General features: G+C 42.9%; 1 protein-coding gene across 1 annotated transcript; it reads left to right on the forward strand.

Moving 5' to 3' along the window:
- Positions 1 to 2,737: 2,737 nt before the first annotated feature.
- LOC115114341 (zonadhesin-like) lies at positions 2,738 to 26,594 on the forward strand. The gene is made up of 23 exons (XM_029642492.2): positions 2,738 to 2,932; positions 3,236 to 3,276; positions 3,589 to 3,836; positions 4,528 to 5,083; positions 5,222 to 5,418; positions 5,511 to 5,891; positions 6,363 to 6,664; positions 6,870 to 7,135; positions 7,444 to 7,497; positions 7,597 to 7,734; positions 7,990 to 8,252; positions 8,350 to 8,434; positions 8,551 to 8,625; positions 8,745 to 8,882; positions 9,223 to 9,482; positions 16,912 to 16,996; positions 17,079 to 17,453; positions 18,321 to 18,529; positions 18,651 to 18,807; positions 19,087 to 19,535; positions 23,709 to 23,838; positions 24,195 to 24,364; positions 26,377 to 26,594. The coding sequence occupies exons 1-23, from the start codon at positions 2,856 to 2,858 to the stop codon at positions 26,395 to 26,397; spliced, it is 4,677 nt and encodes a 1,558-aa protein (XP_029498352.2). The 5' UTR covers positions 2,738 to 2,855; the 3' UTR covers positions 26,398 to 26,594.

Here is a 26,594-nt window from a genome sequence, read left to right on the forward strand (position 1 = left end):
AAGAAGATTATTAGCTAGTATGTCATAAATTTGAGGATTTCATTGGTGTGTCTAAATCCACAGTGTCACTTGGTGTTAGTCAGTTTAAATAAAGGGAAATGGCAGTGTGGGCAAAAATGATTCATCAAATCACTTTAGTAAAACATTTTTAAAGGATTGACCTTATATTTGAGCATTTGGGGCCTCCATTTCATAAAATCTTAATTTACCTAAAACGTGTCATTGGTGTTACTACTGCTACGGGGTGGTACAATGCTATCATAATGGTCAAAATGATTTAAAGTCATTAAAATAGCAGTAGTCCCTGGATTACAGATTATCCAATTTAACGCCATCAGTCACAATAGTGGGGAAAGACTGTTGTACAGTACTTTACAGGAACTAGAGAACATTTTCCATATGCACAAAATGGTTATTTCTCTCCAATTTTGTGCACAAATTGGTTTACATCTCTGTTAGTAAGCATTTGTCCTTTGCCAAGATAATCCATCCACCTGACAGGTGTGGCATATCAAAAATATGATTAAACAGCATGATCATTACACAGGTGCACCTTGTGCTGGGGACAATAATTTGGCAGTTCGTCCAAAACGGCCACAAAACTGCAAACCACGTGTTACCACGACAGGCCAGGACCTCCACATCGGGCTTCTCTACCTGCAGGATTGTCTGAGACCATCCACCGGACAGCTGATAAAACTGTGGGATTGCACAACCAAAGAATTTCTGCTGCCAGAAACTGTCAGAAACTGTCTCAGGGAAGCCCATCTGCGTTCTTGTTGTCCTACCCAGGATCTTGACTTGACTGCAGTTCGCCATCGTAACCAACTTCTGTGAGCAAATGCTCACCTTCGATGGCCACTGGCACGCTGTAGAAGTTTGCTCTTCACGGGTGAATCCCGGTTTCAACAGTACCGGGCAGATGGCAGACGGCGTGTATGGAGTTGTGTGTGTGTGAGTGGTCTGCTGATGTCAACGTCGTGAACAAAGTGCCCCATGGTGGCGGTGAGGTTATGGTATGGGCAGGCATAAGCTACGGACAACGAACACAATTGCCTATTAATCGATGGCAATTTGAATGCCAGGAGATACCGCAAAGAGATCCTGAGGCCCATTGTTGTGCCATTCATCCTCCACCATCACCTCATGTTTCAGCATGATAATGCATGGCCCCATGTCGCAAAGATCTGTACACAATTCCTGGAAGCTGAAAATATCCATGTTTTTCCATGGCCTACATACTCACCAGACATGTCATCAACAGCCTTATCAACTCTATGCGAAGGAGATGTGTTGCACTGCATGAGGCAAATGGTGGTCACACCAGATACTGACTGGTTTTCTGATCCAGTCCCCTACCTTTTTTAAGGTGTCTGTGACCAGTGAAATAGATTAGGGCCTAATGAATGTAGGTATGTACCTTCATTTTCAATACATTAATTCCATGATGCTGGTGGTAGTAACCATTGAGTAAATAACTATTCATTTCTATGACTGATGTGCCACGAAAGATGGTTCTATGTTCTGCATGATATTCTTTTGCAATTATTGATTTAAATTACCCAGAAACCAGATTAATATTGATTGTAGAGGAAAAGGGACAGTTCTCATTTCAAACAGAACTACCAAACTTGCTTGTCATTGAAAGTCAAAACACAGAATAGGTTTCTCAAAAATGTATCTGACTATTTTACTCTCTCTCTCTCTCTCTCTCTCTCTCTCTCTCTCTCTCTCTCAGGGACCTGCACTGCCCACAGCGACTACCACAACAGCACCTTTGTCTGGGCCAACTTTCCCTGTACCTACATCCTGGCCCGGATGTGCTCGCCCTCTGAGACCCCCCCTGTCCTACTTCAGTGTGGATGTGAAGAACAAGCTGCGAGGGAACTCCTCCATGTCTGCTGTTCTGCAGGCCAACGTGGAGGTGGAGAACCTCAGGGTCTCCCTACACAAGCGACAGAACCACCAGGTAATAGTGAGAACCACCGGGTCATAGTGAGTACAATATAGCTTGTTATTATAAAGTTTATTCACCATACAATGGGTTATAATAGTTTATTGGTTCTAATCATCTTCACATATGATTTAGGCCTTTTTATCACATTGATGTTAGGTAATGTATCTAAACCCAGGCGGCAGGTAGCTTAGCGTTTAAGAGCATTGGGCCGGTAACCGAAAAGTTGCTTGTTTGAATCCCAAGTCTACTAGGTGAAAGTCTGTCGCCTTGAGCAAGGCTCTTAATCCTAATTTCTCCTGTTTATCGCTCTGGATGAGAGCGTCTGCTAAATGACTAAAAAATAAAGCTCAATTTTACTGCCGGAAATTCACTCCCAGAACCTGGATTCCCCCGATTTCTACCCTGTGTTGTCACTGAATAACAGAATAACTTTTTAACCAAGGAGGAAGTGTTATGCAGTGATACCAAGTTCAATAGAGTACATGCATTGTCTGTTCCTTTGCCTTATGATTCTTAGATGGGTCTAGCTAGCTCCTAAGAAGTGAAAAACAGTCTGTTTCCTCATAATAAAACTGCTTTGTTTGATTATCAGCTATCTTTACTTAAAACACTAATCTTGTTACTGGGTGCTGACACCCTTTACAGTAACTATGTCTTAATCAATGTTGTCAACTCAATGTCTTTTTTGACGCCATACACTTGACCCCTCCCTTTCCTGTTTGCCCCCCCTTTCCCTGCCCACTGCTCTGGGCCACCAGGACCCTTATAAAAGTCTGCACGCTTTCCCCTCCCTAGTCAGAATCAGAGTGAGACTCCAGTACTCCCCACTCTCTATATAGTGAGTGTAAAGAGTATTTTATCTTAGCCTCCATAAGGGTACACAACTAGAAGAACACCCATGCTAGGAGGCACCTACATGGGGTTGCTGGCTACAGCAGCCCTCCTCTCTCTGCTACAGGACGGGACTTACGGCAGGTGAGTCTCACTGTCATACTGTTGGTCTATTGTTTAGCATCTAACGTACTCTTAGTTACTCTCTCTCTCTATGGCTGTGTCTTACTCTTTCAATTGTATGATTTACTGTCTTAATTATTATCATGTCAACATTAGTATAAATAATAAAAATGCTGAACTTTAGTTTGCAACTTGTTGTCGGATGCACCATGACATAGAGATTACAATGTCGATATGTCGATGTGTAGGCTAACAATAAGGTGTTTTACTTTGATACCAATTTCTCTCCCACTGTTTTGATTTGATCCGAATGTCTTCTTTCAGTGTTGAGGGTGACAGATCATCAGTTACAATGAGAGATGCAGGTATGAAACAGTATCAAATACAAAATAATGCTAAGCATTGTTATGCGTTTTTTAAATTCTCAAACAACACAATGATTGCTGAAGGAGAAGTGGGATTTGTCAGTAGAACTAGCAACCTATTCATCAGTCTGACTTATAGGCTACACCTTTGTCTGGTTTTTGTTAAGTGCAGTGTCATCACACCCCCAATTGCTACATTAACTTTGAACAAAAACTCACCTTTACTAAAGACCTAAACACAGAATAGTTTTTTTTAAACGACTACTTTAATTGACTATTCTCTCTCTTGTTCTCTCTCTCGCTCTCTCTCAGGGACCTGCACTGTCCACAGCAACTTCCACTACAGCACCTTTGACTGGGCCAACTTCCGCTTCGTTGTCCCCTGTACCTACGTCCTGGCCAGGCTGTGCTCGTCCTCTGAGACCCCCCTGTCTCACTTCAGTGTGGAGGTGAAGAATGAGCGGCGAGGGAACTCCTCTGTATCTCCTGTTCTGCAGGTCAATGTGGAGGTGGAGAACCTCAGGGTCTCCCTGCACAAGAGACAGAACCACCGGGTCATGGTGAGTACAACAGGTTATTATTATAAAGTTTATTCACTATATCGAATCAAATCAAATGTATTTATATAGCCCTTCGTACATCAGCTGATATCTCAAAGTGCTGTACAGAAACCCAGCCTAAAACCCCAAACAGCAAGCAATGCAGGTGTAGAAGCACGGTAGCTAGGAAAAGCTCCCTAGAAAGGCCAAAACCTAGGAAGAAACGTAGAGAGGAATCAGGCTATGTGGGGTGGCCAGTCCTCTTCTGGCTGTGCCGGGTCGAGATTATAACAGAACATGGCCAAGATGTTCAAATGTTCATAAATGACCAGCATGGTCGAATAATAATAATCACAGGCAGAACAGTTGAAACTGGAGCAGCAGCACGGCCAGGTGGACTGGGGACAGCAAGGAGTCATCATGCCAGGTAGTCCTGAGGCATGGTCCTATACTGTATCTGCCATGAACTGATAAACTGAAAAAGTATTTACTACAGTACAACAAAGTTCAGAGTTGGTTATGCAATGATGTACAAGAATATGAAACTTTATCAGATTTTTGAAAGTTATATGGGACATAAGAGGGTTAGTATTTTGTCCCCTATTCCAAAGTATCGAACACATTGATCCAGTACATTTTTACTACATGCTATGGTAAGAACGGCAAAGAAAGACCAGTCTTTCAAGTAAATCAATCTTTATCATGTTTTCAGGTCAACGGCATTTGGAAGAACCTCCCCCTGAGCCTCAACGGTGGCACCATCAACATCCGAGGCAATGCGGCTTCCGTCGTCCTGGAGACTAACTTCAACCTTTTTGTATCCTATGATGACTCCTGTGCCGTCCATATCACCGTCCCCGCCTCGTATTCCGGTAAAGTCTGCGGCATGTGCGGGAACTTCAACCACCTGAGAGACGATGATTACCACACGGCTGACAGTTCTGAGGCTTCAACCGCTGCCACGTTCGGCCAGAGCTGGCAGAGCCAGAAGGTCTGTCAGTCAACCGTTGTCCCCAATGAGTGTCCCCCTATGGAGGAGGCAGAGTACGCTAGCGAGCCCTACTGTGGGTCCCTGGTCTCCAGGCACGGGCCCTTCGCAGAATGCCAGTCTGTCCTGGGAGCCGAGAGCTACTTCCGGAGCTGTGTGGCGGGGATGTGTGGAGCAGGTGGTGGCCTGGAGGTGCTGTGTGAGGCCCTGCAGTCCTATGCTGATATGTGCCTCAAGGCCGGGGGGCCTGTACCTGCCTGGAGGAACTCGACTATGTGTCGTAAGTTGTTTTATGGTTTCCTATTTTGATTTCTAACCTTCCTGCTGTAATTAACTATTGAAGTTGGAAACAACTTGATGATGGTGATAGCCTTCCAGACATTTGACTAAATTCTCTGCCCTTTCTTTCCCTCCCAAGCCCTGGAGTGTGGAGTGAACAGCCATTACAACGCCTGTGCCGAGGGCTGCCCTGAGGCCTGCTCCGTCATGGACGCCCAAGGGGCGTATGGAAGCTGTGAGGAAAGGTGTGAGTGCAACCCCGGCTTCAAGCTCAGTGGGGGGACATGTGTCTCTGCAGAGGACTGTGGCTGCTGGATGAATGGAGTGCACTATGAGGTAAGGAATAGATTTAGGTTGATAGCAAAATATCAACACAGACAGACATTAAGAAACACACACACACATCTCTTTTCTTCACCCTTTTCCAGAAAGGAGCGACGTTCATGGACGGTGAATGTGATCGTGTGTGCCAGTGTATGGGCGGGGGCGGACTCCAGTGTTCTGCTTCCTCCTGCGCAGACGACGAGGTGTGCAAGGTCAAAGAGGGGGTCAAGGGTTGCTTCCCCTCCAGCCCGGCCATCTGCCGCGTCTACGGAGACCCCCACTACATCACCTTTGACGGCAAGGCATACACCTTCCAGGGGGGCTGCAGCTACATCCTGGCCAAGACGTGCGGCGGACACACACCCATCCAGTTCTCAGTGACGGGCCAGAACTGGAACCCGGGGAGCGAGAGCAGTGCTAAGCTGGCCGCAGTGGTTCTGGAGACCAAGGGTCTGCATTTGAAAATAGATAACTACAATGTTACAGTAAGAATGAAAACTACAACATTTTGAAATAATCTTTCTTTACTTGTGCAGATACTTTTTCCTATTTTGCCAGTTTTGCCTTTTGCCTTCAGAACCTTCAATAATCAGCTCTGGGTGTGCGGTAGATCCTACCTATTATTTACTTGTGACATTAACATGCATTGCTGACCCACTGGACCTTGCCCTCCTATAAACCCCCTCTCCACTTCCCTGTATTGCTTTGGTACAACAGTTCAAAGGAACTATGTAGAGAATTAGAGAATCGAACTATGTCTATCCCTCATATGTTTTTATTTGTATTTGCAACTGTTCAGTGTACTTTAGTTTCTACAATTTGTACAATGAGACAGTGGAGACATACTCTATTCCACACAAAAATTATATTTAATTTAGTTCAGTTCTACTTTCATCTATTTTACTTGGCTCCACTCTACCTTACTCTGCGCTACCCTTCCCTACGCTCCACTGCAGGTGAACCATGTTTGGCAGAGTCTTCCTATTGCAGTAAACGGCTCATACGGCGAGGTGAAGCTGTACAAGAAGAAGCAGTACACTGTCATGGAGACAACCTTTGGCCTCCAGATGCTGCTGGACGATCATCACAGGCTCTTCCTGCAGCTGGACGAGCGCTACAAGGGTGAGATGTGCGGCCTCTGTGGTACCTACTCCAACGACCAGGGGGATGACTTCCTGACCCCAAACGGCACCAAACCCGAGACCGATGAGGTCACGTTCGCCAACAGCTGGAGAGTGAAGAGTCCGGAGGACGATCGGTGAGTGGGTTGGATGTTTTGAACCATAACGGTAACATACTGTACGGTACATTATGTTACCGTTATGTTTGTAGTGGATGAGTGTATCCAGCCGTTAACTGAAAAATGCAGAACTGTCATTGTATCCTCAACCCTAATCTTTGAATATATCAATAAATCCAATACATAACACCATTGATCTCCTCTCCGTCCCCCTCTTCTCTAGCTGTGTTGCTTCCCCACCTGCCCCCCAACCATGTGACTCCCATTTGGACAACCAGGGCTACCAGGAGTGTTCCAAGCTGCTGCGTGACACTTTCAAGCCCTGCCACCCATTTGTCCACCCCACATCCTACATAGACAGCTGTATGTCTGACCACTGTGCCTCCGGCGGGGACATGCATGTGACATGCTACTCCCTGAAGTCCTACGTGACCGCCTGTCAGGTGGCCAGTGTTACCTTGCCCCCCTGGTTTAATGACACCGCCTGTGGTGAGTGTGATATGGTATGGTTGTTTTCGTAATGATGATGATTCTGCTGCTGAACACCGTACTATGATTGTAGGGTGGTTGGCTCACCCCATCCATCATCAAACACTTTGGTTGTTTCTGTAGCCTTCAACTTGGATCCTTCATTCCTTCCTCCATTCTTCTTTTCCTTCCACTCTTGCATCCCTTATTCCTGCCCTCTTTTTCCTCCCCTCCTCCCTCCTTCTCTTACTTTCCCCTTCCTACCATCCACCTGAGGCTTGTCTAATGTGTTCCTGTGAAAAACCCTGCTGTCTGTCTTATAATTGCAGATAGCCTACCTGGCCCTCCCACAAAACCACCAGTTACTACACCTGACAATACATGTAAGAACGTTGACCGCATGCTTTTCCAATGGGAGCATTTCAATTTCTTTGATACCAGCTGGTTCATTTGGTGACTGAGTTTTCTATGGCATCCTACAGTTTGTCCTCTAGACTGCAACTTTGACAACAGCGAGTGTGGGTGGGAGCAAATTGTTCAGGACAGTTTTGATTGGAGAAGACAGAGAGGCCCAACCCCGTCTGACCTCACAGGGCCAACCCAGGACCATACCACAGGAGGTGAGAGGTTACGAGGTCACATGGTTGTGCCCCCTCCAAAAAATCTGAAATTACCAAATATGCGTCATCCACTGTTTCTGAGATTTCAATGAACGAGACAATATATGGTTGTAGCCATTCGTCTTGTACAGACAGTGATATATAAATACCTATCTACATAGTGGACACCATAGACATCATAGAGGCTAGCCATTTCAGAGCTAATGTGCTGGGAGTCGTGACGTTAAAGAGTGTATGTGTATGTTTGTTGATCAGGTGGCTCCTACATGTACATTGAGGGCAATGGTGTGTACTACGGAGACTCTGCCCGTATGATAAGCCCTAAGTGCCAAAAAGGGGCGACAAAATACTGCCTGCGCTTCTGGTACCACATGTACGGACAGGCCAAGGCCATGATTCTCAATGTCTACCAGCTTGACGAGCACAACAAACACAGGAAACTGTGGTCCAAAGCCAATAACCAGGGCTCCACATGGTATCTTGCAAAAGTGGATATCAATATCGATGGGTCATTCCAGGTAGGAGAAGGTATCAGAGGTTTTTGAGAGGGTCAAATAGTGTGAAATGATTGTGATATTACACATTTTCACCCAACACAAAATGGCTCTGTTTCAGATCATCATGGAGGGAATCCGAGGCTCTGACCCTCAGTCTGACGTGGCATTTGACGACATCTCCATCCATTATGGATCATGTTCAGGTGAACGTTGTAACTATCACAGGGAGGCATGCTACCTGTACATCTAAACACTGGATGTCAGATGAGGAAACGTTTACCCTTTATGACCAATGCCATTCCTCTGCTTCCTCTGGCAGGTTCCTCAACAGGTGTTGTTGGTGGACCTTCAGTTCCTCCCCCAGTTAAAGAAGCATCATTTGTCCCACACCCAGGTATATGACATCTATAGACTACTTTTCTTATGGAAATAAAAAAAATCTAAGGTACTTCAGAATAATGAGTTAAAATGTTGGACTCATATTGACAAATGTTTCCCATGTTCCCTGCTCAGTCTGCAACTTCGATTGCACTTTCGAGGAGGACCTCTGCAGTTTTACCCAGCTGATGACCGATTCTTTTGATTGGACAAGGCACAGTGGCTCCACCCCCACTGCGATGACTGGGCCATCAGCTGACCACACTAAAGGAGGTAGGTGTTCTTAGGACTTTTACCCCAAACGGAACAACAAAATATGATCATTGTTGTCGATGATGGACATTGTAATGCCTTGTCTGAATGGTTGCAAAAACTCTAATGCTCAAACAGCAAACCTGAAAGTCAGAATTGCATTGAAGGATTTACCCTGTACTATTCTTTCTGCTCCATTAACTTCAATGGCTGAATTGCAAGACCTACATCCTTACATAAACAATCTGTCCCATTGCTGTATGAACTCCAGATAGAACCCCTAATAAAACCTACTGCTCTCTAAAGGAATTTCGTCTGTGACCCTATGTCTAATCTTATCTAATCTACTCTTGCCTATAAGATGACGGTCACTACTTGTACATCGAAGCCAGCAATGTGTCTAACGGAGACACGGCTCGCCTCCTCAGCTCTGAGTGTTCGGACCCCGGTCTTCAGTGTCTGCAGTTCTGGTACCACATGTCCGGTTCAGCGGAAACTATGGGCCTGCACGTCTACATACTCCAGGACCGCAGCGCCGACAGGGTATGGTGGAAGAGGAACAACCAGGGAGACTGCTGGCAACTAGCCCAGGTGGATCTCAGGACCACTGGACCTTTCCAGGTGAGTGAGTTATGTGACATTGGTCTTGGTTTAGCCTCTGACCTTCCCTCTGGAGGTTGGAACAATTAAAGGTCCAATGCAGCCATTTTTATATCAATATTAAATCATTTCTGGGTAACAACGAAGTACCTTGCTGTGACAGATTTCCATTAATATTGGCAACATTTTTATGAAAAAAATATGCCTCAAGCTAGAATTTTGCTAGGACTGACTGGGAGTGGTCTGAGTGGAGAGGGGAAAACTGAAAACTCGCTGTTATTGGCAGAGAGGTTTGGAACTCTCTTTGTTATTGGTCCCACGTCATCAGAGCATGACGCATGCTGAACGCGGAATGAGAGAGAGCTCGGGTTTGTTGTTTTGAAAGTTTCAGAAAAAGTGTTTCCTTAAAAAAGAAAAGCCTTCCTGTTTAATTTGGATCACTTGCCGGGACCGGTACTATCTGTCCCAGGATACTACCAAACCCTAAATTCTGAAGAGCTGATGGTTGGTGAAGCAGCTAGCATAGATGTTGCTGTGTGTGTTCAGAGCCATATTCCTGTAATGCTTATGAGGATCTCATGGCAAATGTTGTTGAAGTGTCATTGTTGCAGGTTCACCTGCCTCATCTAAAGCCTCTTCTTTCGGGATGCTGTTAAAGGCCACCAAGTGATAACAGTCAGAATTTGAGTAATATCTGTGCATTACTTGATAGTGTGTGTGTGATGTTAATAGAGAGGTCTATTTTCTGGGTAATCTGAACATTGACTGGTTAGCCACTAGCTGTCCTCTCAAGAGTAAGCTTTTAACTGTGATTAATGTCTGTAATTTCACCCAGGTTATCACTCAACCAATTAGAGGGCATACCTGTAGTGTTGGATCTCTGACATCCACTGGTATTGATCATATCTTCACGAATACTGCAGAGCTTTGCTCTAAATAAATTTCAGTTCCCATTGGCTGTAGTGAACATAACATTGTGGCAATAACAAGAATAGCCTAAGTGCCAAAGGTTGGTCCTGAAGTAATTCATAAGAGATCACACAAAATGTTTTCTCAGGACTCTTTTGTTGAAGATGTACAAAATGTATGTTCGTCTGATGTGTGTGAGGAAGTGAATGCAGATGCAGCACTGGAAGTATTTGTAAAACAATGAATGACAATTGTTGACAAGCATGCACCTGTTAAGAAATGTACTGTGAAAACTGTTAATTAAGAGCACTTAATTGAATTCAAAAAGGGTATGCTACAAAGAAATTATGGAAAAGAGGTGGTCAATTTGGTCAACTTAGTATGGGAGAGGTGGAAAAACTATTATTATCCATCAATAATGATAAGCCACCAGGAATAGACAACTTTGATAGGAAACTATTGAGAATTGTAGCAGACTGTATTGCCACACCTATTTGCTCTATCTTTAACATAAGCCTTAAGGAGTGTATGTGTGCACAGGTGTAGAAGGAAGCTAAAGTAATTCCTCTACCTAAAAATGGTAAAGCACCCAGTTTGCTGCCTATTCTAGTTAACTGATGGAAAGAATTGTGTTTGACCAAATACATTGGTTAAAATAAATGGATAATAAATGGATGATAAGATAATAGTTGGAACTGTATTGTTAGATTTGAGTGCACCCTTTAATCTTATTGATCATACATTCTTATTGAAAAAACTAACTTGCAATGGTTTTACATCACATGCCATCACGTGGTTGGAGAGTTATTTATCCAATAGAAACCAGAGAGTGTTGTTCAATTAAATCTTCTCTAACATCATAGGTACAGTGTGGTGTCCCTCATGGCAGTTGCCTTGGGCCGTTAATCTTCTCTATTTTTACGAATGATTTGCCACTGGTCTTACACAATGCTAAAATGACTATGTATGTGGATGATTCCACACTCTATATGTCAGCACCCAAAATAAATAAGGAGTTACAGTTAGTATCATAATGGGCGATTAATAAAAAACTGGTCTTAAACTAAAGGCATTGTATTTGGTCCAAAGCATTCTTTATTACCTAAACCTCAACTGGAGTTGTGCATAAATGGTGTGACCATTGAGCAAGTTGAGGAAGATAAACTCTTAGGTATAACATTGGATGGTCAATTATCATGTTCAAGTCAAATTGAAAAAGTTGTTGGGGAGATGGGGAGGGCTATACCTGTTAAAAAAACATCATGAATATGCATGCCAATCTATCCTGGTTGTGTTGATGAGAGATTAACTGCTTCTCTTCCAGTTTTTATGAGAAAGAGTAATGTGATGAAAATTCAAGATTGTCTGCACAATCAAATAACTCAGCTCAGACACCCATACATACCCCACAAGACATTCCAACAGGGGGTCTCTTCACAGTCCCCAAGTCCAAAACAAATTCACAGCAACGCACAGAGACTTCCGGTGCCGACAGAGATGGCCGCCTCGCATTGCATTCTTAGGAAACTATGCAGTATTTTGTTTTTTTACGTGTTATTTCTTACATTGGTACCCCAGGTAATCTTAGGTTTTATTACATACAGTCAGGAGGAACTATTGCATATAAGAGCAACGTCAAATCACCAACATTACGACCAGGAATACGACTTTCCCGAAGCGGATCCTCTGTTTTGCCCACCACCCAGGACAATGGATCGGATCCCAGCCGGCGAACCAAAACAACGACTCCGTAAAAGGGGCAGACAAAGCGATCTTCTGGTCAGACTCCGGAGACGAGCACATCGCGCATCGCTCCCGAGCATACTACTCATGTCCAGTCTCTTAACAACAAGGTAGATGAAATGCGAGTAAAGGTAGCATTCCAGAGAGACATAAGAGACTGTAACGTTCTTTGCTTCACGGAAACATGGCTCACTCGAGACACGCTATCGGAGTAGGTACAGCCAGCTGGTATCTTCACGCATTGCGCCGACAGAAACAAGCATCTTTCTGGTAAGAAGAAGGGCGGCGGGGTATGCCTTATGATTAACGTGACGTGCTGTGATCATAACAACATACAGGAACTCAAGTCCTTCTGTTCACCTGACTTAGAATTCCTCACAATCAAATGTCGACCGCATTATCTACCAGGAGAATTCTCTTCGATTATAATCACAGCCACATATACCCCCCCCCCCCCAAGCAGACACATCGATGGCCCTGAACGAACTTCATTTGACTCTATATAAAATGGAAAACACATATACCGAGGCTACTTTTATTGTAGCTGGGGATTTTAACAAGGCTAATCTGAAAACAAGGTTCCCTAAATTATATCAGCATATCGATTGTGCAACCAGGGCTGGTAAAACCCTGGATCATTATTATTCTAATAATGAAAAGCTGACCACGACTCCATTTTGTTGCTTCCAGCCTATAGGCAGAAACTAAAACAGGAAGCTCCCGCGCGCGCTCAGGTCTGTTCAATGCTGGTCCGAACAATCTGATTCCACGCTTCAAGATTTCTTCAATCATGTGGACTGGAATATGTTCCGCATTGCGTCAAAGAACAACATTGACGAATACGCTGATTTGGTGAGTGAGTTTCTTAGCAAGTGCATCGGCGATGTCGTACCCACTGCAACTATTAAAACATTCCCAAACTAGAAACCGTGGATTGATTGGTAGCATTCGCGCGAAACTGAAAGCGCAAACAACTGCTTTAAATCAGGGCAAGGTGACAGGAAACATGACCAAATACAAACAGTGTAGCTGTTCCCTCCGCAAGGCAATCAAACAAGCTAAGCAGTCAGTATAGAGACAAAGTAGAGTCTAATTTCAAAGGCTCAGACACAAGAGGTATGTGGTAGGGCCTACAGTCAATCACGGATTACAAAAAGAAAACCAGCCCCATCCCTGACCAGGATGTCTTGCTCCCAGACAGACTAAACAACTTCTTTGCTCGCTTTGAGGACAATACAGTGCCACTGACACGGCCCACTACCAAAACCTGTGGACTCTCCTTCACTGCAGCCGGCGTGAGTAAAACATTTAAACGTGTTAACCCTCGCAGGGCTGAAGGCCCCGACGGCATCCCCAGCCACGTCCTCAGAGCATGCGCAGACAAGCTGGCTGTTGTGTTTACGGACATATTCAATCAATCATTATCCCAGTCTGCTGTTCCCACATGCTTCAAGAGGGCCACCATTGTTCCTGTTCCCAAGAAAGCTAAGGTAACTGAGCTAAACGACTACCGCCCCGTAGCGCTCACTTCCGTCATCATGAAGGGCTTTGAGAGACTAGTCAAGGACCATATCACCTCCACCCTACCTGACACCCTTGTCCCACTCCAATTTGCTTACCGCCCCAATAGGTCCACAGACGACGCAATCACAACCACACTGCACACTGCCCTAACCCATCTGGACAAGAGGAATACCTATATGAGAATGCTATTCATCGACTACAGCTCAGCATTTAACACCATAGTACACTCCAAACTCATCACCAAGCTCGAGACCCTGGGTCTCGACCCTGCCCTGTGCAACTGGGTACTGGACTTCCGGACGGGCCGTCCCCAGGTGATGAGGGTAGGAAACAACATCTCCACCCCGCTGATCCTCAACACTGGGGCATCACAAGGGTGCGTTCTGAGCCCTCTCCTGTACTCCCTGTTCACCCACGACTGCGTGGCCATGCACGCCTCCAACTCAATCATCAAGTTTGCAGACGACAATGCAGTGGTAGGCTTGATTACCAACAACGACAAGACGGCCTACAGGGAGGAGGTGAGGGCCCTCGGAGTGTGGTGTCAGGAAAATAACCCCACACTCAACATCAACAAAACAAAGGAGATGATTGTGGACTTCAGGAAACAGCAGAGGGAGCTCCCCCCTATCCACATCGACGGGACAGTAGTGGAGAGGGTAGTAAGTTTTAAGTTCCTTGGCGTACACATCACGGACAAACTGAATTGATCCACCCACACAGAGAGCATGGTGAAGAAGGCGCAGCAGTGCCTCTTCAACCTCAGGAGGCTGAAGACATTCGACTTGTCACCAAAACCACTCACAAACTTTTACAGATGCACAATCCAGAGCATCCTGTCGGGCTGCATCACCGTCTGTTACAGCAACTGCTCCGCCCACAACGGTAAGGCTCTCCAGAGGGTAGTGAGGTCTGCACAACGCATCATCGGGGGCAAACTACCTGCCCTCCAGGACACCTACACACCACCCGATGTCACAGGATGGCCAAAAAGATCATCAAGGACATCAACCGCTGCCTATTCACCCTGCTATCATCCAGAAGGCGAGGTCAGTACAGGTGCATCAAAGCTGGGACCGAGAGACTGAAAAACAGCTTCTATCTCAAGGCCATCAGACTGTTAAAAAGCCATCACTAACATTGAGTGGCTGCTGCCAACATACTGACTCAAATCTCTAGCCACTTTAATATTTAAAAATTGGATGTAATAAATGTTTCACAAGTCACTTTAAACAATGCCACTTTATATAATGTTTACACACCCTACATTACTCATCTCATATGTACTGTATACATATGTACCATCTACTGCATCTTGCCTATGCCGTTCAGCCATTGCTCATCCTTATATTTATATTATATTCATTCCTTTGTTGTTGTGAAATTGTTAGATTACTTGTTAGATTTTACTGCATGGTCAGAACTAGAAGCATAAGCATTTCGCTACACTCGCATTAACATCTGCTAACCATGTGTATGTGACCAATAAAATGTGATTTGATTTGGTGATTTGATTTGTAGATGTATGATTCTCTTCTTTATGTTTTAGATGAACTAACTTCAAAGTAATGACTCGGGACGTCGGGTTTGATATGAAAGCTTCTTTTAGTAATAATACTTGTTCACGTTACATTTAACAACTTTAGATTCTACAGAGCAATGCAGGTAAGATGCTAGCGGAAAGTCAGCTTAATCACCTTGCACCTGCACATAACTGGCGCGTTATCTCTTTCATTCCTGTCGCAAGGCATTCTGGAACTTGCAGTCAAAAAACGGACAAAAATGTCAGTTCCTTTAGCTTTTTCCGAATCGTTAGATGTTAATTTATTTGTACTTTTGGCTGTTCTGAAATATTATTTAAGGGCATAATTGTTACTGGCAGTGGCTGTAGAAAACGGCAGCAACAGTTGTATTAATTGCCACTGGATGGACCTTCACCCTGCTATCATCCAGAAGGCGAGGTCAGTACAGGTGCATCAAAGCATCCGAGACTGACAGACAGCTTCTATCTCAAAGCCATCAGACTGTTAAACAGCCACCACTAACATTGAGTGGCTGCTGCCAACATACTGACTCAACTCCAGCCACTTTAATAATGTAATAAATTGATGTAAAAAAAATGTATCACAAGCCATCTTGATTTAATACATGTATCACTAGCCACTTTAAACAATGCGACTTTTATATGTTTACATACCCTACATTACTCATCTAATATGTATATACTGTACTCGATACCATCTACTGCATCTTGCCTATGCTGTTCTGTACCATCACTCATTCATATATTTTTATGTACATATTCTTTCATTCCTTTAAACTTGTGTGTATAAGGTAGTTGTTGTGAATAGGTTAGATTACTCATTGGTTATTGCTGCATTGTCGGAACTAGAAGCACAAGCATTTCGCTACACTCGCATTAACATCTGCTAACCATGTGTATGTGACAAATAAACTTTGATTTGATTTATTATACAGAGACATGATCACATGGAACCCCCTTCCATCTCCAATTACGCAAGCAAACAGCAAAATTACCTTCAAGAAATGGATAAAACAACATCTCATGGCACAATGGGGACTGTGAAATGACACACACACAAACACACGCACCCATAGACACACTATCACACTCTCAACACAATCAACGCAATCAATTTACACACATTATTCTTTAGTAGTATTGTTTGTATATTGTTGTATTTTATATTAGTGTGACTGTTCTTGTCTACAGTGTTTTGTTACTTGTCGTGTTTGGTGTTTTTTTGGTGGACCCCAGGAAGAATAGCTGCTGCTTCGGCAAAAGCTAATGGGGATCCGAATAAACCAAATAATATTATCCAATTTACCACATGGTGATGTTACTGTGGAAAGCTGAAACTCCTGCCCGTGCAAACCTGCTGATTAGAAGGTCCTTTAGATTGTATTTTCAACCAGCAACTCCTCAAATCATCAAATTCCTTCACACTTTTACAGTGTCCATTTCATCATCTGTTGTGCAATATGACACAAAATACAGGCAAGACACAATGCTGACTTCACTGGTCCTTTAAGCAACAAGGTGAATAGGGTTGAGTGGAATGTGAGATGTGGATATTCCTCACTGCACCATTAACCCTGTGTTGTAATCTTAAAATGTCAGATGAGTTTGGACTCGGACATGTGTACCATTATTCATCCAGAAAGGTCCCTTTGACAAAATGTGCTTAGTGTACCTTTTTGCTATATATGCTCTGTTATAAATGTTTCTCCCTGGCTATTACTTTGATCTCAGATCATCTTAGAGGGCCGAAGAGGCACCACTGATCAATCTGATGTGGCTATAGATGATGTTTCTCTGCATCATGGACACTGTGAAGGTAAGGGTCACTCCCTCCACAGTGAACAACACAACCACATTTGGGGTAATTGTTATAACGTTGATTTTCTTTTAACTCCTAGATCTGATTAAGCCAACAACACCAACCGAGAATCCTGTGCCAGCAGACAAGTCTACCATTGCACCAACACCAGCTCCAATTACCATGAGACCAGTAACACTAAGACCAACAACTGCTGCACCAGCTCCAACCAGCTCAACCATGCCATCTAAACCCTCAACAACTGCTAGGCCACAACCACCAACAACTATGAGACCAGAAACACCAGCACCACCCACAACTGAAATACCAAGTCCACCAAGACCGACAACTGAAAGACCACAACCCCCAAGACCGACAACTGAAAGACCACAACCCCCAAGACCAACAACTGAAAGACCACAACCCCCAAGACCAACAACTGCAAGACCACAACCGCCCACCACAGCGAGACCAAGTAAGTCTTTATGTGCCCTTGATAACACAAAGTTACAATCTTCATTCATTACAGACCCTTCCTAAAACAAGTGTTATACAATCGGTGTTTTACAAATCGAAAGACACCAAGTACAAAGAAAATGTCATCTGTACTCATTCTTGCAGTCAGTGTGCTACATATTCTATACACTCAACCTTATATTTGAAGAGTTTTATTCCAAAACCTTATATATCCATTTTCAGAAATATTTGTCAATTAGCTTTTATTGTAAAAAACAAAATATGAAAGAGATTGGTGTGTTTTTTAACTATCTAATCATGGCATGGCATGTATTTGTTTCAAATGTATCATTTGGTTTCATTTCAGAGACAAATAATCATGTTTTTTTGCTAAATGCTATACATATCCGCCTCACTTTCAGAGAATAAGTAGTACTGCTAGGTTTTACACAGTGAAATGTAACACATTACTACATTTTTTTAAATGAAATGTACAAATGATACATTTGTGACATCGATATTTCATGTTTTTAAAACATATTTAAAACAGTAATATGAGATCTGTATTTGAGTAATATAGCAGATGCTCTTACCTAGAGTGAATTACAGTAAATACATTCGTCTTAAGATAGCTGGGTGAGAGCCACATGTCAGTCAAATATACAGGATACGAACATTCCATTCCAGCTAAGCAAATGGATATATAGCACTTTGCCCCAATTTCTTGTGTACATTTTCATACACATCTAAAAACCTTAAGAATGAAACATCTGAGAACAATAATATTTTACAGACATGAATCTACCCGTAATAAGCTTTTCTGTTGACGAATTGGTGGATATTGCGTTATTGGAAATAAACTCTTCATTTGCTCTTTTCTCTTTAGCACCATCGTGCCCAAACAACAGCCACTTCGCCCCCTGCATCTCCGACTGCCAGCCCACCTGTGTGCACCTCCACGGCCCACCCGACTGCCACTCTGATGAGCACTGCGTACAGGGCTGTGTGTGTGACGACGGCTTTGTGCTCAGACAGAGGGTGTGTGTGCCCACCCAGCAGTGCGGCTGTGTGGACAGCAATGGCAACAGCCATCACGTAAGTAACCTAGCACCCAATGAGAACTGCTTTAGAAGTATGTTTGGTGTAGACCCAGTGCCCATAGTTACATGTGTGAAATCTGCAGTGTAATGACTTTAAAGATGGACTTTTATTTCAGTTTAAAGAGAGCTGGTACACTGAGCACTGCCATCAGAAGTGTGCATGTGTTGAAGATGATGGTGTGGGGGAGATTGACTGCAATAATGAATATGAGTGTGATGGGGGTGCCATCTGTCTTCAGAATGAAGCCGGACTGTATTTCTGCAAGTCAACAGGTAGGCCACACTTCTCAGAAACTTCACTCTCTTAAGAACTGTCTCTCATACACTCAACAGACATTCAATTGCATTCAATGCCAGTCCCTTACAGACCTCTGTCAAGGCCTAAAATTCTCCTGTGTTCTAAAACAATGTGCAATACCAAATCCAGAACAGTTAAGTCTCAAATACCTTCACTGTTTTATATCATAATTCCTATCTATGTGTTTTCTCACCATGTCCTCATGAACTTGTTGTTTCTATGGTATTAATCTTGTTTCTATTTTTGTGTTCAAGGCTTCAGCGAGTGCTCTATCAATGGAGACTCAGAGTACAGAACCTTTAACAACAAGAAGCATGACTTTGAGGGCACAAACTCTCATGTTCTGGTCCAGACCACAGACCTGTCCAAGAACCAGCCAGACATCTACATCAAGACCATCAATGAGATCATCAACCAGGATGGTGATGACAGTCATGGTGACAGTAGCCAAGGTGACAGTAGCCAAGGTGACAGTAGCCAAGGTGACAGTAGCCAAGGTGACAGTAGTAATGTTGACAGCAGTGATGAGGATGACAAGCATAAAGACAGCATGAGAAGGGAGAACAGTGAAGACAAGCATGATCACAGCGATGAGGACAGTGATGAAGATAAAAGTGAGAACAACAACCGTCTGCGACTCGGAGGGCTGAAAATCAGAGTCTACAACCACATAGTGGAGTTCAGGAAGAACAGGAAACTTGTTGTAAGTATTTAGGACTTATACATGATTTAATATGACAATTATAAGGTTATTCATAACTTCTACTTACAGTTGAAATCGGAAGTGCACATACACCTTAGCTTTAATCTTGAGTGTAGGGGGCAGTATTTTGATGTTTGGATGAAAAACATACCCAAATGAAACTGCCTATTTCTCAGGCCCAGAATCTAGAATATGCATATAATTGTCAGATTAGGATAGAAAACACTCTAACGTTTCCAAACTGGTCAAAATATTGTCTGTGAGTATAACAGAACTGATATTGCAGGCGAAAACCTGAGGAAAATCCAACCCGGAGGTGCTGTTTTTCCTGAAAGCTCTCTGTTCCATTGCCTGCCTTCGCTCCATTTAAAGGGATATCAACCAGATTCCTTTTCCTATGGCTTCCACATGTTGTTAACAGTCTTTAGACATAGTTTCAGGCTTTTATGTTGAAAAATAAAATCACATTGCGTCATTGTATGGCTGGGTGCCAGCAGCGTTTTGCATACGCAACAGTTTGGAGCAGACATTTTCTCTCTCTCTCCTATTGAAGAAGGTACAGTCCTGAGGATTGATTATAAAAAACTTTGACATGTTTCTACGAACTTTACGGATACTATTTGGAATTTTCGTCTGCCCGTTCGTGACCGCTCGAGCCTGTGGATTTCTGAACATAACGCGCCAACCAAATGGAGGTATTTTGGATATAAAACAAATCTTTATGGAACAAAAGGAACATTTATTGTGTAACTGGGAGTCTCGTAAGTGCAAACATCCAAAGATCATCAAAGGTAAGCAATTCATTTTATTGCTTTTCTGACTTTCGTGACCAATCAACTTGGCTTCTAGCTGTTTGTAATGTTTTGTCTGCTGAGAGAGATTTTTTTAAATCAGACACAGCTGGTGGTTTAACAACAAGCTAAACTGTGTTTTGCTATATTGCACTTGTGATTTCATGAAAATGAAATAGTTTTAGTCATTTAATTTGAATTTGGCGCTCTGCAATTCCGGGGATGTTGACGAAAACGATCCCGCTAACGGGATGGGTGCATCAAGAAGTTATCTTCCTGTCTGATGTCTTGAGATGTTGCTTCAATATATCCACATAATTTTTCTTCCTCATGATGCCATTTATTTTGTGACGTGCACCAGTCCCTCCTGCAGCAAAGCACCCCCACAACATGATGGTGCCACTACCATGCTTCACGGTTGGGATGGTGTTCTTTGGCTGGCAAGCCTCACCCATTTTCCTCCGAAGATAACAATGGTCATTATGGCCAAACATTTATATTTCTGTTTCATCAGACCAGAGGACATTTCTCCAAGAAGTACGATCTTTGTCCCCATGTGCAGTTGCAAACCGTAGTCTGGCTTTTTTAAGGCGGTTTTCGAGCAGTGGCTTCTTCCTTGCTGAGCGGCATTTTGGGGGATGTCGATATAGGACTCGATACTTTTGTACCTGTTTTCTCCAGAATCTTCACAAGGTCCTTGGCTGTTGTTCTGGGATTGATTTGCACTTTTCGCACCAAAGTACGTTCATCTCTAGGAGACAGAATGCGTCTCCTTCCTGAGCGGTATGACGGCTGCATGGTCCCATGGTATTTATACTTACGTACTATTGTTTGTACAGATGAACGTGGTATATTCAAGCATTTGGAAATGGTTCCCAAGGATGAACCAGACTTGTGGAGGTCTACAATTTTTTGGGAGGTCTTGGCTGATTTCTTTTGATTTTCCCATGATGTCAAGCAAAGAGGCACTGAGTTTGAAGGTAGGCCTTGAAATACATCCACAGGTACACCTCCAATTGACTCAAATGATGTAAATTAGAAGCTTCTAAAGCCATGACATCGTTTTTGTGAATTTTCCAAGCTGTTTGAAGGCACAGTCAACTTAGTGTATGTAAACTTCTGACCCACTGGAGTGGAATAATCTGTCTGTAAACAATTGTTGGAAATATGACTTGTGTCATGCACAAAGTAGTTGTCCTGACTGACTTGCCAAATCTATAGTTTTTTAACAAGAAATTTGTGGTGTGGTTGAAAAACGAGTTTTAATGACTCCAACCTAAGTGTATGTGAACTTCTGACTTCAACTGTATCTTTACACATGATTTATCATGTGCTTTCTGATTTGTTACCCCATGTCTTATTGTAACCTGTAGCCAAAGGTTTGCCACAGTGCTGGCAGAACTGAATTATCTCATTATCTACAGGATGGAATTACCTAGTTTCCTTTTTGGCACCTGTATTTTTCAGTTTATGTGTGTGTGTCTGTGTGTCTTTGTGTCTCACCCTGACCCTCACAGCCACTGGCTAGGTGCAATAAGAAAAATGGTTCATGACAGGTTTGTAGTCCACTCTAAACTTCAGATGAATGCAGAACTAGCCATATATTATCTTTTCACTTCTTCCCTACTCCTCTCCTGACCTTAAAACACACTAGCTAGGCTTACTTACGTTGGTTGCCTTTAAAGGTCGACTTTGAGCAAAAATAGCTGATCAATGCACCATCATACTAGGTCATTTAATGGTTGAAAAAAAGATTAATAAGATATTTGGCTTCTGAAGTGCCATTTCTTACCGATATTCACAGCTTTCATTCAAAAACAATTTGTGTGAATTACATGAACACATGCTGGAGGAGTTACTGCCCAGCAAACCAACATTGGTTCTGTAACGGTTCCCAGAACATTCATCTAGGTCACTGACAATGTTCTCATAACACACAAACAGTCCAATCGTAGTGATCATTATACAATGTTTGTATAAAACATTCACCTGATGTTGCAAGAACATTCCTAGAACATAAAAATTGACTTATTTTATTCTTACAACATTAACGGAATGTCCTGTGCAACCTAACTTAAACATTGTATGAATGTCATCACAACTGAGAATATTTTGTGTTTTGGGAACCTATCCCGTGTAATGTATGTAATGTACCCACAGTGTTTCCACAACCTAATTACATGTTCTGGGAACCTTTAAAGAACTCAAAGGCTGTATTGTCAACATTCTTGAAACATCAAAGGAATGTTTTGTGCACCCTGATACCAACATGGTCTGAAAAAAAAAACATTGGAGCATATCTCTTGTCATATATCCACAATGTTACCACAACCTAATGAAACATTCTGTAAACCTTGAAAGAACAGATGAAATGTGTTCTGGGAACGTTCTTGTAACATCAGGTGAATGTTTTGTGTTTTGGGAACATGTCTTTTGTGGTGTCCCCACAATGTTCCCACCATTTAAAGAACAGATTTAATGTGTTATAGGAACGTTTTTGCAACATCAACCAAACGTTTTAAACAAACATGTAAATGTTCAGGGAATGGTTTGTGGTGGTTGTTACAGATGTTGTGTACAAAAGTTTAGTGAATGTTAGGAGAACATTCCAAGGAAATTTCATCTAAAACACTTTTGATAAATAAATAGATTTTATCCAAAAAATGATCTTAATGTTTTGGGGGTTTTATCATCCTAATGTTAGATAAAACCCTAACTATAGCTAATGTTCTGTGAATGTTCCCAGCTAGCTAGCCTCTGCATAGTCCCCAACAACCGGATGCTCCCGTTTGCAGGGGAAATGGAAAGAGAGCCTGTGACGGGACTTCCTCTTTTGGACGTTAACAAGGCAACACTCCAACACTCCTAGTGATTGGTTGAACAGTGTAGAACAGAACCTCCCCCCAACAGTTGTTTTCTTCTTGTCAAGACCAGTATGTAGGGGGATCTAGTTTCAGACAATTCTTTTACATCTGCTACGTTAGGTTACTTGCTAACTAAATTAGCTAGCTTAGCTAACAGACTAGCTACGTCGGTCGCGGTCTGCATGAACAGAATGACATATCAATGAACCACTAAAGGCACACCCCATTTCTGTTTGAGAAATCATAGCAATATTCCTACAGTGAAATAATTGTTTTCCCAAGAAATATGTGTGTGTTTAGTAGACTGCTAGCACATTTTGACTTGTTGCCATTGGGTCAGTAACAGTCTTTCAACAGAACAATAATTAACTATGAGCCCAATTATTTGTTTCCTCATTGGTTGCTGCCCTCTGTTGTTGACAGATAAGCAAAATTACATTGAACATATGATCTCTTGCCCCATCTTTCCTCTCTCTCTCTCTCTCTCTCTCTCTCTCTCTCTCTCTCTCTCTCTATAGCTGGATGGTAGGAGCACGCATGCCCCTGTCTCCCCAGCAAGGGGTCTGAGGATTCTGGAGAGCTCTTCTCGTATCTACCTGAAGACAGACTTTGGCCTCTCTGTGGAGTTTGATGGACACAGCAGAGCAGGTAACACCACTGTTGCATCACAGCCAAAGGAAAGTTTAAATGATTGGTATCTCACCAGTCTCTCTGATAACAAGACAGTAAGATAGCTGTACAGACAGTGTTTACTGCTCAATATGTCTCTTATCTGTGGACAGATAATATTAGCATAATAGTATAATTAACATTTACATATTTTATCATATCTTGCAGAAATATGGTAACAAGGCAACATACTGTATCAATCCAAACACATATGTGTATGATGTGCTACAGGCTTTGTGATATACAGTAAGCTGCTTTATGATATAAAGTCAACTGTTACAGAACATAGATGTACTGACAGAAGGAACTCACTTCCATGTCTTTACTTTGCATAGTAATCATCCTGCCCCACACCTACAAGAGGAGATTGGGAGGCCTGTGTGGCAACTTTGACGGCAAGAAGAAGAATTACATGATGAAGCTGAACGGTAAAACAGGCCAAGATCGTCAAATAAATTGGAGAGAGCTGAAGAGTGACGGAGGACGGACTGAGCATAACATGGAGGTACGGAGTCACAGAGACAGTACTAGCTACCACTACCACATTAATGTCTGCAATATCGTGTGTATAGAGTGTACAGTATGACATCCATATTAGGAACTCCCTCACTTTTTTCAAATCTCAACTTTTAACCATCTCTTAACCAAGCAGATACAGTGGGGAGAACAAGTATTTGATACAGGTTTGATGTAGGTTTTCCTACTTACAAAGTCTGTCATTTTTATCATAGGTACACTTCAACTGTGAGAGACAGAATCTAAAACAAAAATATAGAAAATCACATTGTATGATTTTTAAATAATTCATTTGCATTTTATTGCATGACATAAGTATTTGATCACCTACCAACCAGTAAGAATTCTGGCTCTCACAGACCTGTTAGTTTATCTTTAAGAAGCCCTCCTGTTCTCCACTCATTACCTGTATTAACTGCACCTGTTTGAATTTGTTACCTGTATAAAAGACACCTGTCCACACACTCAATCAAACAGACCCCAACCTCTCCACATTGGCCAAGATCAGAGAGCTGTGTAACGACATCAGGGATAAAATTGTAGACCTGCACAATGCTGAGATGGGCTACAGGACAATAGGCAATCAGCTTGGTGAGAAGGCAACAACTGTTGGCGCAATTATTAGAAAATGCAAGATGTTAAAAATGACGGTCAATCACCCTCGGTCTGGGGCTCCATGCAAGATCTCACCTCGTGGGGCATCAATGATCATGAGGAAGGTGAGGGATCAGCCCAGAACTACACGGCAGGACCTGGTCAATGACCTGAAGAGAGCTGGGACCACAGTCTCAAAGAAAACCATTAGTAACACACTACGTCGTCATGGATTAAAATCCTGCAGCGCACGCAAGGTCCCCCTGCTCAAGCCAGCGCATGTCCAGACCCGTCTAAAGTTTGCCAATGACCAACTGGATGATCCAGGGGAGGAATGAGAGAAGGTCATGTGGTCTGATGAGACAAAAATAGAGCTTTTTGGTCTAAACTCCATTCGCCGTGTTTGGAGGATGAAGAAGGATGAGTACAACCCCAAGAACACAATCCCAACCGTGAAGCATGGAGGGGGAAACATCATTCTTTGGGGATGCTTTTCTGCAAAGGGGACAGGACGACTGCACCGTATTGAGGGGAGGATGGATGGGGCCCTGTATCGCGAGATCTTGGCCAACAACCTCCTTCCCTCAGTAAGAGCATTGAAGATGCGTCGTGGCTGGGTCTTCCAGCATGACAACAACCCGAAACACACAGCCAGGGCAACTAAGGAGTGGCTCCATAAGAAGAATCTCAAGGTCCTGGAGTGGCTTAGCCAGTCTCCAGACTTGAACGCAATAGAAAATCTTTGGAGGGAGCTGAAAGTCCGTATTGCCCAGCGACAGCCCTGAAACCTGAAGGAGAAGGTCTGTATGGAGGAGTGGGCCAAAATCCCTGCTGCAGTGTGTGCAAACCTGGTCAAGAACTACAGGAAACGTATGATCTCTGTAATTGCAAACAAAGGTTTCTGTACCAAATATTAAGTTCTGCTTTTCTGATGTATCAAATACTTATGTCATGCAATAAAATGCAAATGAATTACTTAAAAATCATACAATGTGATTTTCTGGATTCTGTCTCTCACAGTTGAAGTGTACCTATGATAAAACATTACAGACCTCTACATGCTTTGTAAGTAGGAAAACCTGCAAAATCAGCAGTGTTACAAATACTTGTTCTGTACTGTACTGTATATTTGACTTTTATTTAACTAGGCAAGTCAGTTAAGAACAAATTCTTATTTACAATGACAGCCTAGGAACAGTGGGTTAACTGCCTTCTTCAGGGGCAGAACAACAGATTTTTACCTTGTCAGCTCAGGGATTCAATCCAGCAACCTTTCGGTTACTGGCCCAATGCTCTAACCACTAGGCTACCTGCCGCCCCAGGGGAATATCTTTTATTATAAGGAAATGTTATATCTTTAAAGAGCACCAACACCAAAACTGACTCATTCTTCTTTTATGTTTTCAGAGGATCATCTTCCCTTCGTAACTTTGCTTATGGCCAGCGACATGACCTCAATGCATCAAGACCTCAATGCATCAAGACCATTGAATTTGTTTTTTTCTTTTTTTCTCATAGACAGACACATTCCTTCCTACAATGGACACAGTGCATTTTAAAGCACTTGGGTTAAAAAAGGGGGGGTTTTGTGGACTATGGATCAATAAAGTTTTCTACTTCCTCCA

Source organism: Oncorhynchus nerka, linkage group LG9b (assembly GCF_034236695.1).
Source record: "Oncorhynchus nerka isolate Pitt River linkage group LG9b, Oner_Uvic_2.0, whole genome shotgun sequence".
Classification (NCBI taxonomy): domain Eukaryota; kingdom Metazoa; phylum Chordata; class Actinopteri; order Salmoniformes; family Salmonidae; genus Oncorhynchus; species Oncorhynchus nerka.